The 14,381-nt window shown below is 35.5% G+C and overlaps 1 protein-coding gene across 3 annotated transcripts in view; it reads right to left on the bottom strand.

Annotated features, from left to right (window-relative positions):
• Window positions 1-10,592: 10,592 nt before the first annotated feature.
• Window positions 10,593-14,381, bottom strand: part of LOC149527842 (uncharacterized) — a 197,846-nt gene continuing 194,057 nt past the window's right edge. For all 3 annotated transcript variants that reach the window (XM_089812074.1, XM_089812075.1, XM_089812073.1), the window contains 3 exons: window positions 11,728-11,813; window positions 11,172-11,255; window positions 10,593-11,027 (listed from right to left, as the gene is read on the bottom strand). In XM_089812074.1, coding sequence (XP_089668200.1) covers window positions 10,959-11,027; window positions 11,172-11,255; window positions 11,728-11,813 — 239 coding nt within the window. In that variant the 3' untranslated portion in view covers window positions 10,593-10,958. The remainder of the gene's footprint in view (window positions 11,028-11,171; window positions 11,256-11,727; window positions 11,814-14,381) is intronic.

Raw genomic sequence — 14,381 nt, forward strand, 5'->3', positions numbered from 1 at the left:
TTTTATTGCCTTTTCCCAAAGGTGTGCTAGGGATATCTCCTTTCTTATTACTCCTAGTTTTAAACAAAGTATTCTCTTTATTCTTTTTGGAAAATACAACCTCAGGTTTCTCTTTAGATTTAGTGATTCTTTTACCCCCAACTTGAGTCCAGTCTACACCAGAGTCCTCCTTTGCCCCCTGTAGAGCCTTAAAGATTTCCTCAACCTCCCCCCTTTTTTGATTACTTTCTATGGCAATAACATCTACAAGAGGTTCAATCAAACATTGATTTTCCTTACTCATGATGATAGAATCAAGTTCATCAAATGAATCAAAAACATCTTCAAGAGTGTTAGCATTCTGGATCTTCCCACTATCTTCTTTGTCCCCTTTATTGGGACTAATCACACCTCCTTCATGAGCCAGAACTTTAGCCTCACTATTGTCATCCAGTGGAACCCTTGCCTGATTATCCCCTTCAACATTCACCTTTGTTTGAGATGCTCCTTCATCAACCACCAAGGTTCCCTTCACCAAACCACTGACCTCCTAGATATTCCTTTCCTTACCACTGCTTATCTCAGCTCCATTTTTATCATTCAATCCTTTACAAACTCATATTTTTAAAAACTTTTTGGGTGCTCCATTCAAAGATGGACATTTTTTAGCCCAATGCCCAAATTTTTCGCAATGGAACCAAGCAAAGGGAATAGTTGCATACTCAATATTCTGCTTCCATATACCAAGTTGAGATTTGAGTGAAAAAAAATTTTGGTATACCTGTACCTTGAAGAACACCCACACAGATTCTAGCATAGGTCATTCTTCTCCTTGAAACTGTGACTACATTCATAGAGAGGAGCTCACCAAAGGTACTAGCAATACCTTGAAACACATCCTCCACCCAAAACTCCAGTCGTAACCCTGTCAATCTAATCCAAACTGGAGCCTGAATCCTAGATTCATCCAAAGAATACAAGTTTAGAGCCCATTTCTATAGAATCAATGTATGTTTACCCACAACCCAAGGACCATTGCAAAGGATCTCACGTTTATCTTCTTCACAAGAAAAACCAAAGGAAAGGCATCCTTTTTCCATTGCAGGAATGTCTACCTGGCCCTTTAAAGCCCATTTTCTTCGAACAAAGGCCCTGACGACCTCAATGTTGGGCCTAGCACCTAAAAACCTTCCTACTAAGGTCGAGTCCATCTTAGAAATATTTCTATCAATGATATGATCTGGGATTTCTAGTGTAAACATACCCTTATCATTCGAAGAAATATTCTTTATTGGCGAAAAGGATGACTTGCCTACCAATTTGACGTCGAACAAACTAGCCCATTTTTTTGGCGAAACAGCAGCCTACCTGGGACATATAACAACTTCTGTCCAAACTTTTATCGAAAACACAATAACCATTGAAAGATGGGTACCTTTGTACATTTGGTTGTCTGACTAGAGGTTTTCTTGTCAAGTTCTTCAAATGTCGAATCTTCTTTCCTTGTGTTATCTCTCCATTTCTCTATTTTACCATGATTTGAAGTGAACATTTGATGGTCTCAAAACCAAATTATCCTTTATCTTTTGAGGTTGTTTAAGCTTCTGTAATTTTATCCTATAGCTTTAGATTACTCACATTTGATTTCTTGTTGATTTCAAATTTACTACTTCCTATTTAAGCTTTGCATAAATTTATGTCTTCTTTTTTATCAATCTATTCAAGAATTTTTCAACTTTCTTGCTTTCTTCAACTCTTAGTCTTAGATCCCTCACATTTTTGACACAAATATCTACTTTTTTTATGTTTTTTTTTTCAAATTCTTGGTTTTACTCTCCATATTATGGAAATCATTAAGAGCAGTTAGTGATTCTCTATTAATAAGATTTTTACTATAGTTTTTTCTAGCAATCATTTTTGTTAACCTTCTAAAATCTCCCTTAGTTGATTAAGTTGAAATAAGAAATTAGGACTTTGATAGTAATTGTTGAACAAACAAATACTAAGTGGGGGTGAATGAATATTCTCTCAAACTTTTAGTTTTACCTCACTTATGCAACATTCATCAATCATTCCATTTAGAAAATAAACGATCAGAGTAGAACTCCAAATTTTTATCGTGGAAAACCAAAATGAGAAAAACCATAGATAGGGTTAGCTCTAAATATTATATAACTAGTTAAGTAATATTACAATACTCACTACCCTAAGAAAGATAAAGGCTCGTTGTCAGAAGACATGACAAAAATGAAATGTTATATATTCATTTGATGTATGTTGGAGTCACATCCGATGTAGTTCAGAATACTTCATCGATCCCTTTCTTCTTTGCACAACCTTCTACTACAAAACTTTCACAGTCTCATGCTTTCTGCTTTCGCACATTTGCACGCTTGTCATTTGTGTCTCTCCTTCAACACATGCACTTACTTACATATGTAGTTCAAGACTTATTTTATGTTAGCTAAACATGCTAGGACCAAGTGATCGGCTGAGATGAACCATTACACATTCCAATCCAAATATACTCCAAGTTAGCTTCCACAAGTTGGCCAAAACATTTATCAAAATCACTCACTTGATTTTACATGCTTTGTTGAGTCCTTAAACCTATCACAAACATGTAGAACCAATAACATTATCTTGATAAGTGTGAACCAATTAACCAATTGTCTTATTCTAGGGAGATAGAGTAATTGGTGGACTAAATTAGCAAACCAATAAATCAATCCATCCAGAGCACCAAAAATCATGAACATTTGTAGATAGGTGTATCATAGATGCCATGACATATTGTCAAAAATGCATAACCAAAATGGTTTATGTGGGAGAAATGCAAAGCAAAATATTAACTATGTGGTAATATATCATAGAATGTCTAACAAAATAAATCAACAATGTGGACATCAATAACAACCAATAAAACATTATCCTTCATCAATGGGACAATCGTTGTAGGAACTTCAAACAAGTCTTAAATTCTTCAAAATCATAAACCTTGAAATTTGTTTACTTTGAATTAAGTTTTATCTTGAAACCCTTCAAAACTCTTTGGTTGAAAATTTCATTCTAAACATTGTAGTGCAACTATGAATCCTAGATAAATTCACCTCTTAATATGGAACAGGTTTCCATCCAATTCCCCTAACCCAACGGTTTTCATCTAGAGGTTGCTTAAAATGTCAAAAGCTCTCAAGCTCTTTGAATAAAACTAAACAAAAAAACATGAATAAAAGTGAACCCTTTTGAAATCTTTTACAATGCTCTCATAATAGCTCATTAACTCATCTAAGCGATAAGGGATAAATAAGAACACTTTTTATCTTTTCTTTTCTTTTTCCCTATTATTCTCCAACGCCTTTCCTTTTATATTCATCCATGTTCATTTAAAATAATTTTCCCGTCAACTTAAGTCTCCAAACATTTTTTCTTTTCAATGTGTTATAAAATCAAGGGAATATTAATATTTTCCACTTGACTATAGTCATGCATCCATAAAATTAAATACTTATTTAACTTTATAAACCAACTTTATTAATACATAAATAAATCATATCAATAATAATCAAGTCTTTTTTCAATATTAACCATTAATCATCGATATTATACAACTACTGAAGATCCTGACCATGCCCAAAATTGCATACTATAAATAGCAAGTATGCCCAAAATGACATACTATAAATTGTAAGTATGCCCAAAATAACATACTATAAATTGTAAGTATGCCCAAATGGCATATTATAAATATTGTGTTTGAAATTGCATACAAACACCTCAAATCAATCTATGCTTGAAACTACCTAGACCAAATGGCCTGAACATCCCTCTAATGTCTTAATTAGCCTATAGGAGCATGGAGAAATAGGCTAATGACAAACTCATACCACTTTACTAGAAAGTGAACATTACAATGAAGTTCATAGGCCTTGCCCATGTCTCATTGATGTGTCAATATTCAAGCATTGTAGAGTTATATTTGTTGCAAGTCCAGTTGTTTCTAATATATTGGAATTGAGTAGTCTTCCCCATACATCAATTAGTATTAAGTTCAAATATCCTCAAATTGATGTCCAAACATGATGCAGGGGACTCCCCTTAATACCATAAACTCATAACAAAAACAAATCGACTACAACAAATGCGAGAACAAAATATGAACTTATTATTGTCACAAATGTGGAATTACTGAATTCTCAATTACAATATGCTAACCCAAATGGGCACCTTCATTACAATAATCTGCAAGATAATGTTGCGAATTATCACCCGAATTTGTCCTAGACAATGTTCAAGCCTTTCTTAAATAGGCAATTTTCTATGCCGCCCAGAAAGGTTCTAGATGCTCAAACTTAATACCTAGGGCCAACAGACCCTAACAATACACAGAGTCATCCAAATACATCTTAGACAAATTATTTTAGAAATTTCAGTAGCCCAACTTCTGAAGGCCATAACTCACGAATTGTTGCTCAAATTGGCTATTATAACCACTTTTTGAAAACACCAGCTTGATCTACAGGCTCAGAATTGAGCTAGCGCCCTTCCATCGAGTTTTCAAACCTCATATGGGCACTCTAAAGCCTCCAACAGTGAGCCTAAAGATTTTCCTGCAAATTTTTTCACCAAAAATTTGTAATGACTTCTCTGATACTTAAGCTAGAGCAATGAGATTTTTATGGTAGGCTTATATCTCTAAAATGAACCTTCTTGTAAAAAATGAGAACATTTCGAGCTCGTATGACAAACTTACTAAAAATAGCAAGTTCCAATAAATAGTAACCACCCTGTCTACTAATCCTTAAAATAGAAAAGGCTGAAAATAAAATATTTTTGGGTGATGCAAGATTGCCCTTACACCCAAGATGCTCCTACATCAGACACCTGGGGTAATTTTAGAAGTGACCCTGTCACGTCTCAGGTGCTCAGAGGAAAAACAAGACAGTTGACCTCCCCCTTTGCTAGCCATGGTGAATCTTCAACTGGTCTCCCTTTCCATTTGACTAGATATTCCTCATAAGTTCTATTTCAGATACTTTTTCCAATACAATTGTCTAGTATCTCCTCAATCTCCTTGGTAGCTAAACTAATTGCTCGAATGCTCCATTGCACTTCTACAACTTCATCTCCATCACCTCCTTCATAATACTCTGTCAAATCTGAAATATTAAATACTAGTGAAATATTCAATTCAGCATGCAACTCCACTTCATACACATTTCCAAAATCATGCCTATTCACTATCTTGCACGGTCCAAACTTCTTCATCTTCAACTTATTATATGTACCTACTAAAAAACACTCCTTTCTCAAATGAACCATGACTTCATCTCCAATCTGAAATTCCTTATATCTCATATTCACATATGTCTTAGCCTTATATTGTGTATTCATCTTTATGATGTGCTTCATCACCTCCTCATGGATGTTCTTCAAATGTTTAGCAAAATCTTTTACTTTAGCACTACTTATCTCTCCCTTGTCCAACTTCCTCAATTCAGGAACATTTCTAAAACTACTCCCATATACAATCTGGAATGGTGATTTTCCAATACTCCTATTGACAGAATTATTATATGAAAATTTCACCTGTGGTAAAATCATATCTCATCTTTTTGGTTTATCTCCAACCAAGCATCTCAGCAAGTTTCTCAAACTACGATTCACAGCTTTTGTCTGCCCATCAGTTTGTGGATGGTGTGATGAACTCAACTTCAAAATTGTCTTCAACTTCTTCCACAATGTACGCCAAAAATACCCAACAAATTTGGTATCTCGATTTGAAACTATACTCTTTGGCAGACCATGTAATCTCACCACTTCTTTGAAAAATAACTCTGCTACATGAACAACATTACTAGTCTTCTTGCAAGGAATAAAATGTGCCATCTTTGAAAACCCGTCAACAACCACAAAAATAGAATCATGCCCACGTTGTGTCCTCTGTAATCCAAGAACAAAATCCACGCTGACATCCTCCCATGGCCTCTCTGGTATAGGTAATGGTTGATACAACCCTATATTCTGCTTCACTCATTTTGCCATCTGACATACTCGGCAACTTTGTACAAACTTCGTCACATCTTGTTGTAATTGTGGCCAATAATAATTTTCAACCAAAGCTATAGTTTTATCTCTGCCAAAATGTCCAGCCAATCCTCCACTATGCTTTTTCTTGATGAGGTTCTCTCTCATTGAACTTCTTGGAACGCACAACTAACTTCCTTTAAACAACATATTATCTTGGATCATAAAATCCAACCACTTTGTCCTGTCAAGTGTAACAGGTTTTGTACAAGCCTTTCATGCTTCACCAAAATCAGCATCATTTGGATACAATGTACTAAGTTCCTTGAACCCAACCACCTCTATATGCATTTCTATCAGCAAAAGTTGTCTTCTACTAAGAGCATCTGCAACTTTGTTAAACATCCCACTTCTATGTTTCAAAATAAATGTATAACTCTACAAAAACTCAACTCACTTTAAATGTCTTTGTTTCAATTTTCCTTGACTATTCAAATATTGCAAAGCTTGATGATCAGTATACAAAACAAACTTCTTGGGAAGAAGATAGTGTCTCCACTTCTTCAATGCTTGAACTATGGTATAAAATTCCTGATCATAAACAAAATATTTTAGTTTTTCATCATTCAACTTCTCACTAAAATAAGAAACAAGTCTACCTTCTTTGCTCAAAACAGCTCCTATTGCAGTACCACTAGCATCACAATCTACTTGAAACACCTTTTAAAATCAAAAAGTACTGAAACAGGTTGCTCAGTGACTTTCTATTTCAACAGATTGAAACTCTTAACTGCTCCTACAATCCACTTAAACTCTTTCCTATCTCCTCTCATTGTTTCAGTCAAGGGTTCGAAAATACTGCTAAAACTTCTTATGAACTTTCTATAAAATGTAGCGAGTCTATGAAAAGATCTTACCTTTGTTGCACTCCTTGGAGTAGCCCATTCGAGGATAGCCTTCACTTTCTCTGGGTCCATTTTTAGACCTTCTCCCAAGACTACAAATCCCAGATACACCAACTCTTTCTTTACAAAACTGCACTTCTTCAAGTTCATCAGCGACTTTTCTTCCCTCAACTTTTCGAACACCTTATGAATATGAATCAAATGCTCCTCTAATATCTTACTAAAGATCAATATATCATCTAGGTAAACAATGACAAACTTATCCAGAAACTCCTTCAATACATCATTCATGAGCTTCATGAAAGTGGTTGGTGCATTGGTTAGTCCAAAAGGCATGACTAACCACTCATACAGTCCTTCCCTTGTCTTGAAAGCAGTCTTCCACTCATCACCTTCTTTGATACAAATTTGATAGTACCCACTCTTCATATCTATCTTTGTGAAATACTGAGCTCCACTCAAACAATCCATAATATCATCCATCCTCGACAAAGGAAATCTATACTTGATGGTGATCTTGTTGATAGCACGAGAACCTGTGCACATCCTCCATTCTCCATTCTTCTTTGGTGCTAACACTACTGGTACAACACATGGACTCAGACTCTCAAATCAACCCCTTCTGCAACAACTCATGAACTTGCCTATTTAACTCTTCACTTTCCACTGGTGTCATTTTATGTGCTACCTTGTTTGGCAAACTGGCTCCTGGAACCAAATCCATCTAGTGACTGATCTTCCTCATTGGGGGCAATCCGTCAAGTACATTATATGATACAATATCATAAAACTCTTCCAACATAGTTGCAACTTTTGCAAGTACCTCCTCTACTTCTTTGCTATCTTTAGGAATTATAGTAAAACACATATGCTCATGTTCCATACCTTTAAGAAACTCTTTTCCATCAAGAAAACATATTATGGCAGCACTACATAGCTTTTCTTCTTTATCCTTAAATGGCTTCAACTTATGTTTCACTCCATCCTTAGAATGTAGGTATTTTCTCGCCCATCATGTACGGCATGCCTGTCAAACTGTCACGACCTACCCAACAACATATGAGATATGTCCATAGGTATGATATCACATAGTACCTCATCTTGGTAGTTCCCAATCTTGAACTTCACTAAGCATTGCTCATTGACCATAACCTTATGGTCATCTTGCACCCAAGCAATACGGTATGGATGTGGGTGTTTATGTCTCTTCAACTTCAACTTAATGACCATCGTTTCTGACACCAAATTGTCAGTACTTCCACCATCAATGATCACATCACAAACTTATCTTCACATCTGCACATTGTTTGAAACAAACTAATTTGATCAGGTTCATTTTCACCACTCAGCAAGACTCTTCTATTAACTAGGACTTCTCCTCTTTCAACATCTTCAGAATGTGAGGATCTGGCATCTTCATCAACATGTGCAACTCTTGCATGACCTTCTATTCTTTGATCTGTCCTTCCTTAGTACTAGGTACATTCAAATGCTCTATGCCCTTATTCCCCGCAGTGAAAACATTTTCCACAGAAGCCTCCTCTTCCAAATCCTTGTCCTCTACCTCTTCCTCTCTGATCTCTATTGTTCTAATTATGGAAATGATTGGAATTGTTTCCCCTTTGGTTCCGATTGCTACTTCCAGGCTCATCCTTCTTCTGATCATCATTACGGCCTCCATAAGATCATCCACCAGACCTTCCACCACGACCTCTTCCACTATTCTTATTGTCAAATTTCTTGCTCAGTTTCTCATCAACTCTTAAGGCAAACTGGTATGCCTCCTCAATACTGTTCATCCGAACCAGACTCAACTCGTCCTGAATGCTAGACCTTAAACCATTAAGATAACAGGCAACTTTCTCCTTATCAGCTTCTGCATTGCCAGTTCTAATGAGAACCTGGTAGAACTCCTCAGTATATTCTTGAACAGATTTTCCTGCTTGCTTCATTCATTGCATCTTCTTCAACAAATCAAGCTCATAATCCATAAGAATGAATTGTCACTTCATTTTAGCTATCATGCGATCCCATCTGGTGATTTTGTCCTTTCCCTTTCTATTTCATTCCAACTGAACCTCTTGCCACTAGATCTTTGCATGTCCCTTCAATTTTGCCTTCACAAACTTGACCCTATCTGGGTCCTCAATATCTTCATACTCAAAGTACTCCTCTAATTCATTGATCCAATCGATCAGCTCTTATGGGTTACGATTTCTTGAAAATGTGGGAGCCTCAAACTTAGATCTTTTTCCAATCTTGGAGATGGCCCTAAAAAACCTCTCTTCCTCTAGGTTTAGAACTGCCTCTACTTCGGCATTCTCTTCTACTTCATCCTCATCCTCGCTTTCATCTCTTATGGGAAGATTCATTCCTCTACGCATTTGTTCTTTTAATGCTTGCATTTGTCTTTGGAGGGCTTGAAAACCCTCAAGTGTAACACTTGCAACTCTTCTGTCATGCTCTCTTCGTGGAGGCATTTTCACACTTCTATTGGAACCCTAGTGCAAACTGCCTCACAATCAGCGATCTGTCTACACGCTCAGCCCAAACCACGGTCCTAGTGCGAACTGCCTCGTAGTCGGCGATCTATCCACACGCTCAAGAACTCTAGCTCTGATACCACTTGATGCAAGGGACTCCCCTTAATACCATAAACTCATAACAGAAACAAAGAAATAACAACAAATGCGAAAACAAAATATGAACTTATTACTGTTGCAAATGCGGAATTATAGAATTCTCAATTACAATATGCTAACCCAAATGGGTGCCTACATTATAATAATCTGCAAGACAGTGCTGCAAACTATCACCCAGAGCTGTCCTAGACAATGTTCGAGTCTTCCTTAAATAGGCAATTTTATGTTGCCCAGGAAGGTTCTAGATGCTCAAACTTAATACCTAGGGCCGACAGACCCAAACAAGACACATAGAGTCGGCCAAATACATTTTTGATAAATTATTTTAGAAATTTCGGTAGCCCAACTTCTGAAGGCCATAACTCATGAACCGTTGCTCTGATTGGCTATTATAACCACTTTTTGGAAATGCCAGCTCATGACCTACATGCTCAAAAACTATGCTAGCACCTTTTCATTGAGTTTTCGAACCTCATATGGGCACTCTAAGGCCTCTAACAATGAGCCTGAAGATTTTTCTGCAAATTTTTCCACCAAAAATCTGCAATAACTTCTCTGATACTTAGCTAGAGCAATGAGATTCTTATGGTAGGCTTATATCTCTAAGATGAACCTTCCTGTAAAAAATGAGAACATTCCGAGCTCGTATGACAAACTTACTAAAAATAGCAAGTTCTCATAAATAGTAACCACCCTGTCTACTAGTTCTTATTAAAATAGAAAAGGCTAAAAATAAAATATTTTTGGATGATGCAAGATTGCCCTTACACTCAGGATGCTCTTGCATCAAAACATAATAATTCTTGAGCATCCATTCATTCTTGAAACATAGTTATAGTTGGTTCAAAGATTAACAATAGTATTGTTGAACACCTCCATTACACTTGTATGAAGAAAACTCCTACCAAGGGGAGTGACTAAACTATTTGTCAAAATCAATTACAATTTCTATAAATATGCCCTTAGAATTCCACCAAACATTAAATATTTAGATCTCAAGGATAGAGATTATCAAGTTTAAATCATCTGACTACATCTAGAAGTAAAGAGAGAGATTGTCCGTTGAAAATTTAAGAATTTCAAGGCTGTACATCAATTGAGCTCTTTAAACAGAAAAAACTTGAAATTCTCAGTGTCTTTCCAAATATTATGAACAAACATATTGTATATTGTATAACACATGAAAGGGCCCGTGCAAATTTCTCAAATATTGCTAAGGTAGGTGTGCACATATAGACATGCCATAAAGTTGCCAACCTACTTCAAGCAACATATTGTATATTGTATAACATGTGAAAGGGGCCGTGCAAATTTCTCAAATATTGCTAAGGTAGGTGTGGGCATATAGACATGCCATAAAGTTGCCACACCTACTTCAAGCATGAGAAAATTTTCAATGTGGAGGTTACTCAACTGCAAGAATAGCCAAAAGCAAGCTTGTCTTTTGAATGGCTTTAGGAAGTTCCACCATAACCTGATCATTAAATTAACAACACATGCTAAGCAATGATAATTCTAGTGGTACAGAACATAAAACAAAAGGCTTCAGATTGGATTAATTGTGAAGAGAAATTTTTTTGACTAGAATTTTCGAAGAAAATGCAATATCCAAATTTACCTGTTCACGATCATCCTCAAAAAGTATGAATCTGCCTGCTTTGTTGACAGCTTCTATGAATACTTTAAGAGGATCAGCAGCTTGCTGAAAAAGAAACAGGACAGACAGGATAGATGTAAGCAATCAAATAAACAAAAAAGATTGCACTGTTTTTCGAAAACATGAAGAGACCTATAAGCTTGTTAGTCATGGCATGATTATACAAATTTTGGAATGTTGCAACACTGTAAAATTGGCCAAAATAATATTAGTAATAAATAAAAACCTAAGCTTGATAAGTTGCCATCTACCCTGCAAATAGATTTGTTAACTTCAGTATCCTTCCTTTGAAATGACAAATGTGTGTGCTATCGAGACTGAGCAACAAACTCAAATTATAAAAATGATAATTATTTTATCTTTCTACAAGATTAGTCAGTAGTTTAGCTTTGCATTACAAGTGAAATCACATTTATAGAGATTGAAATGCTTTATTACACTCTTAATCCACGTCAATCTCAAACCAGAGACATTTAATGGTTCTTCAAATGCTTCCATATTACCAAACCAACCATACCAGTGGATAATCACGATAGAAACCAACAGCCTTTCCCTCAACAAGAGATGGGAAAGAACCCACTGCTTTTGCACCAATTCGCATTCCTACACAAGAAAAATCCACAATACCCTTTTCATGTTAGAGAGAAAAAGACAGTTACATATATTCTAATTTTCTGATAATGTTTGTTAGATAAAACTAGAGGATTCATGCCTCAAACAGGGATTCAGACACCTGTTGAAACCTGTTGGGTTTCAGGTACCCATTAAAACCTGTTTTACTTAATCAAAAACTAGAGGATTCATGCCTCAAACAGGGATTCAGTGAAATGGTAGATAACGGGGAGAGATATTTTTTATCTGCATTCTTCAATTATCAGTTCAATGCTTTTCAAACAATCCATTAACATATTGGAGTACAAATGAAGTCTTCCAACAAGTAATCTAAAATGAGTGTGCACTTCAGTTTTTATTTAAACAATAGATAGAGCAAAATTTATCCAACTTGAGAAAAATAAAGTAGTTAGAAAGGATATGCTTTCCTAAACAGAAAACTTCAAAATGATTAAGTATATTGAGCATTTTCCTGTACCCATATCTCAATTAATAATTTTAAACAACATCTAATATGAAATGCTGCTAATTTAAGTTGTATATCAGAGCAGTTATGAAATGGATGTTAGTGAAGACCTAACCAAAAGCAATGTAGCTTAGACCGTGAGCATAGAAAACAAAATAGAGTAACCTGAACAAACACGTTAATTAATTGAATATCTAAGGCTGCCAACCATGCACCAAATCTCGACAACATAAAATAAGTGACAAATCAGTCCATTCATTTTTAAAAACCTTGAGAAACCTTTAACCTAGCAAAATGAGTATTCATTAAAAAACATAAAAGATGGATTCTTAAAAAATTGAAGGTCTCCCAAGGTCCTATTGGAAAGAAAATTTTAGAAAAAATTGAAGTGAGTGTCCATAGGTCAACTATCATGACCTTTCACATTTCTCTTCCATTCCAAAGTTTTGTTCTTGTCTCTTAATTTCCTGAATTTGAAGGTGCCTCAAATGGGATGTTTGCCTCGTTAACAATTTATGAAACATTACGGATGTCTAAAATTAATACTAATTTTGTTCTGAATCAGATATCCTGCATACCCTCTATTATCAAAACTTCAAGTGTTAATTTGGTTGCACGTCAAGAAGATATCTAAAGTTTAAACATCTGAAATTCACTTCGTCCGTCAGTTCAGATGGAAGGTTGTGATATTTGGCTTTCTACAGGTCATCACCCTTGTGCAATGTAATATTTTTTAAACAGGTAAACTTCCAATGAACACCCAGCATAGTTTCTTCTTTTGTTCAATAAATTTTGTCACTGGCCACAGATAGATGGGCCTTCCCTATTCCTTCATGTGGCATTAAAGCCATGTAAAGTAAAGAGAAACACTATAAAGGTTATGAGTTTCTCATGTACCCATGAGTCCTGAATGTGTCTTGTTGGCCAAAGGATATACTCTGCTCCAATTTGCCAGTTGATTGAGTGAAAGGAAAAAACATAAGGATATAATCATGTGAATGATGGAAGAAGCAAAGTGGTAACTCTATGACTGAGGGAAGATGGTGACTACATAGGCCGCAGCATTGTCTAATCACCTATATTATAATTATCCTAATAAAATTAGGTGAAAGGGTGCATAGCAGCAAGATTGGAGAGTGTGGCAGGGTATATGACAAGAAGGAATACATAGCAGCAAGCAAGGAATGTGCATCAACAAAGAAAGCACATAGTAGAATGAAGAGCACACATCAAGAGGGCATCATCGTAGGAAAATAAGGAGGAAATGACAGCTTTAAGGAGTGTTGAGATTTTAGTTATCACATTTTAGTAAAATAGAACAGATGTGTAGTAGAACCAATCTTTGAATTAGAAGGAGAAGCGCCCTCTGAGAAAAATAAAACAATGAAACATACAACCCTAATCTGAACCATATATGCTTGTTATTTACAATTTGTATGTGAGCTTTCTCAGGTGATTCATGCTTATTGAACAAAACAAAAGCTGTCTTTGAGCATGCAATATAAACAAACTTTTAACTTCAATAAAACCTATCATTATGTTTCTCAAGCTAGTACACAAGACGATTTGGCACTTCTGCACAAGGCAAGAGGTTTAATTTCTTTTTAATAAAATATAAAGAACATTAAAGGTGTTCATCTTTTCTAGCTAAACATACAGACTAAAAAGACGAGAGTAAACACATAGATCAAATAGATTTAAACACAAGGACATGTACACGTCAATAAATTTAATTGGGGAATTATGCACAAAGCCACAATCTACAACTTTGAGATGATTTGCAATGCAATTTAATTTACCTTAGCACACATACACATGATGATGTCACTAAATATCACGTAGGTGCATTCAAGCTTCAACAAACAACTTAACAGCAAATTACAAAGCTTTCAGTAAATGCTCATTAAAGTACAATAACAGAAAATGCCTGGATCACTTATTTATAATAGTTTACCAAATAATACATGAAAAGTGAATAAAAAGCCAACTCAACCTCTATTTAATGGTAGTTCGCTTGCATGAAAAGCCACCTTATTACTAAATTTTGTCCACAAAGACACAAGCATAATTCAAGCAGTTTTCATATAAATTAT

Source organism: Cupressus sempervirens, unplaced genomic scaffold, assembly GCF_028749045.1.
Source record: "Cupressus sempervirens isolate cs-2001-9-10 unplaced genomic scaffold, ASM2874904v1 CseChr00s100002_03, whole genome shotgun sequence".
Lineage (NCBI taxonomy): Eukaryota > Viridiplantae > Streptophyta > Pinopsida > Cupressales > Cupressaceae > Cupressus > Cupressus sempervirens.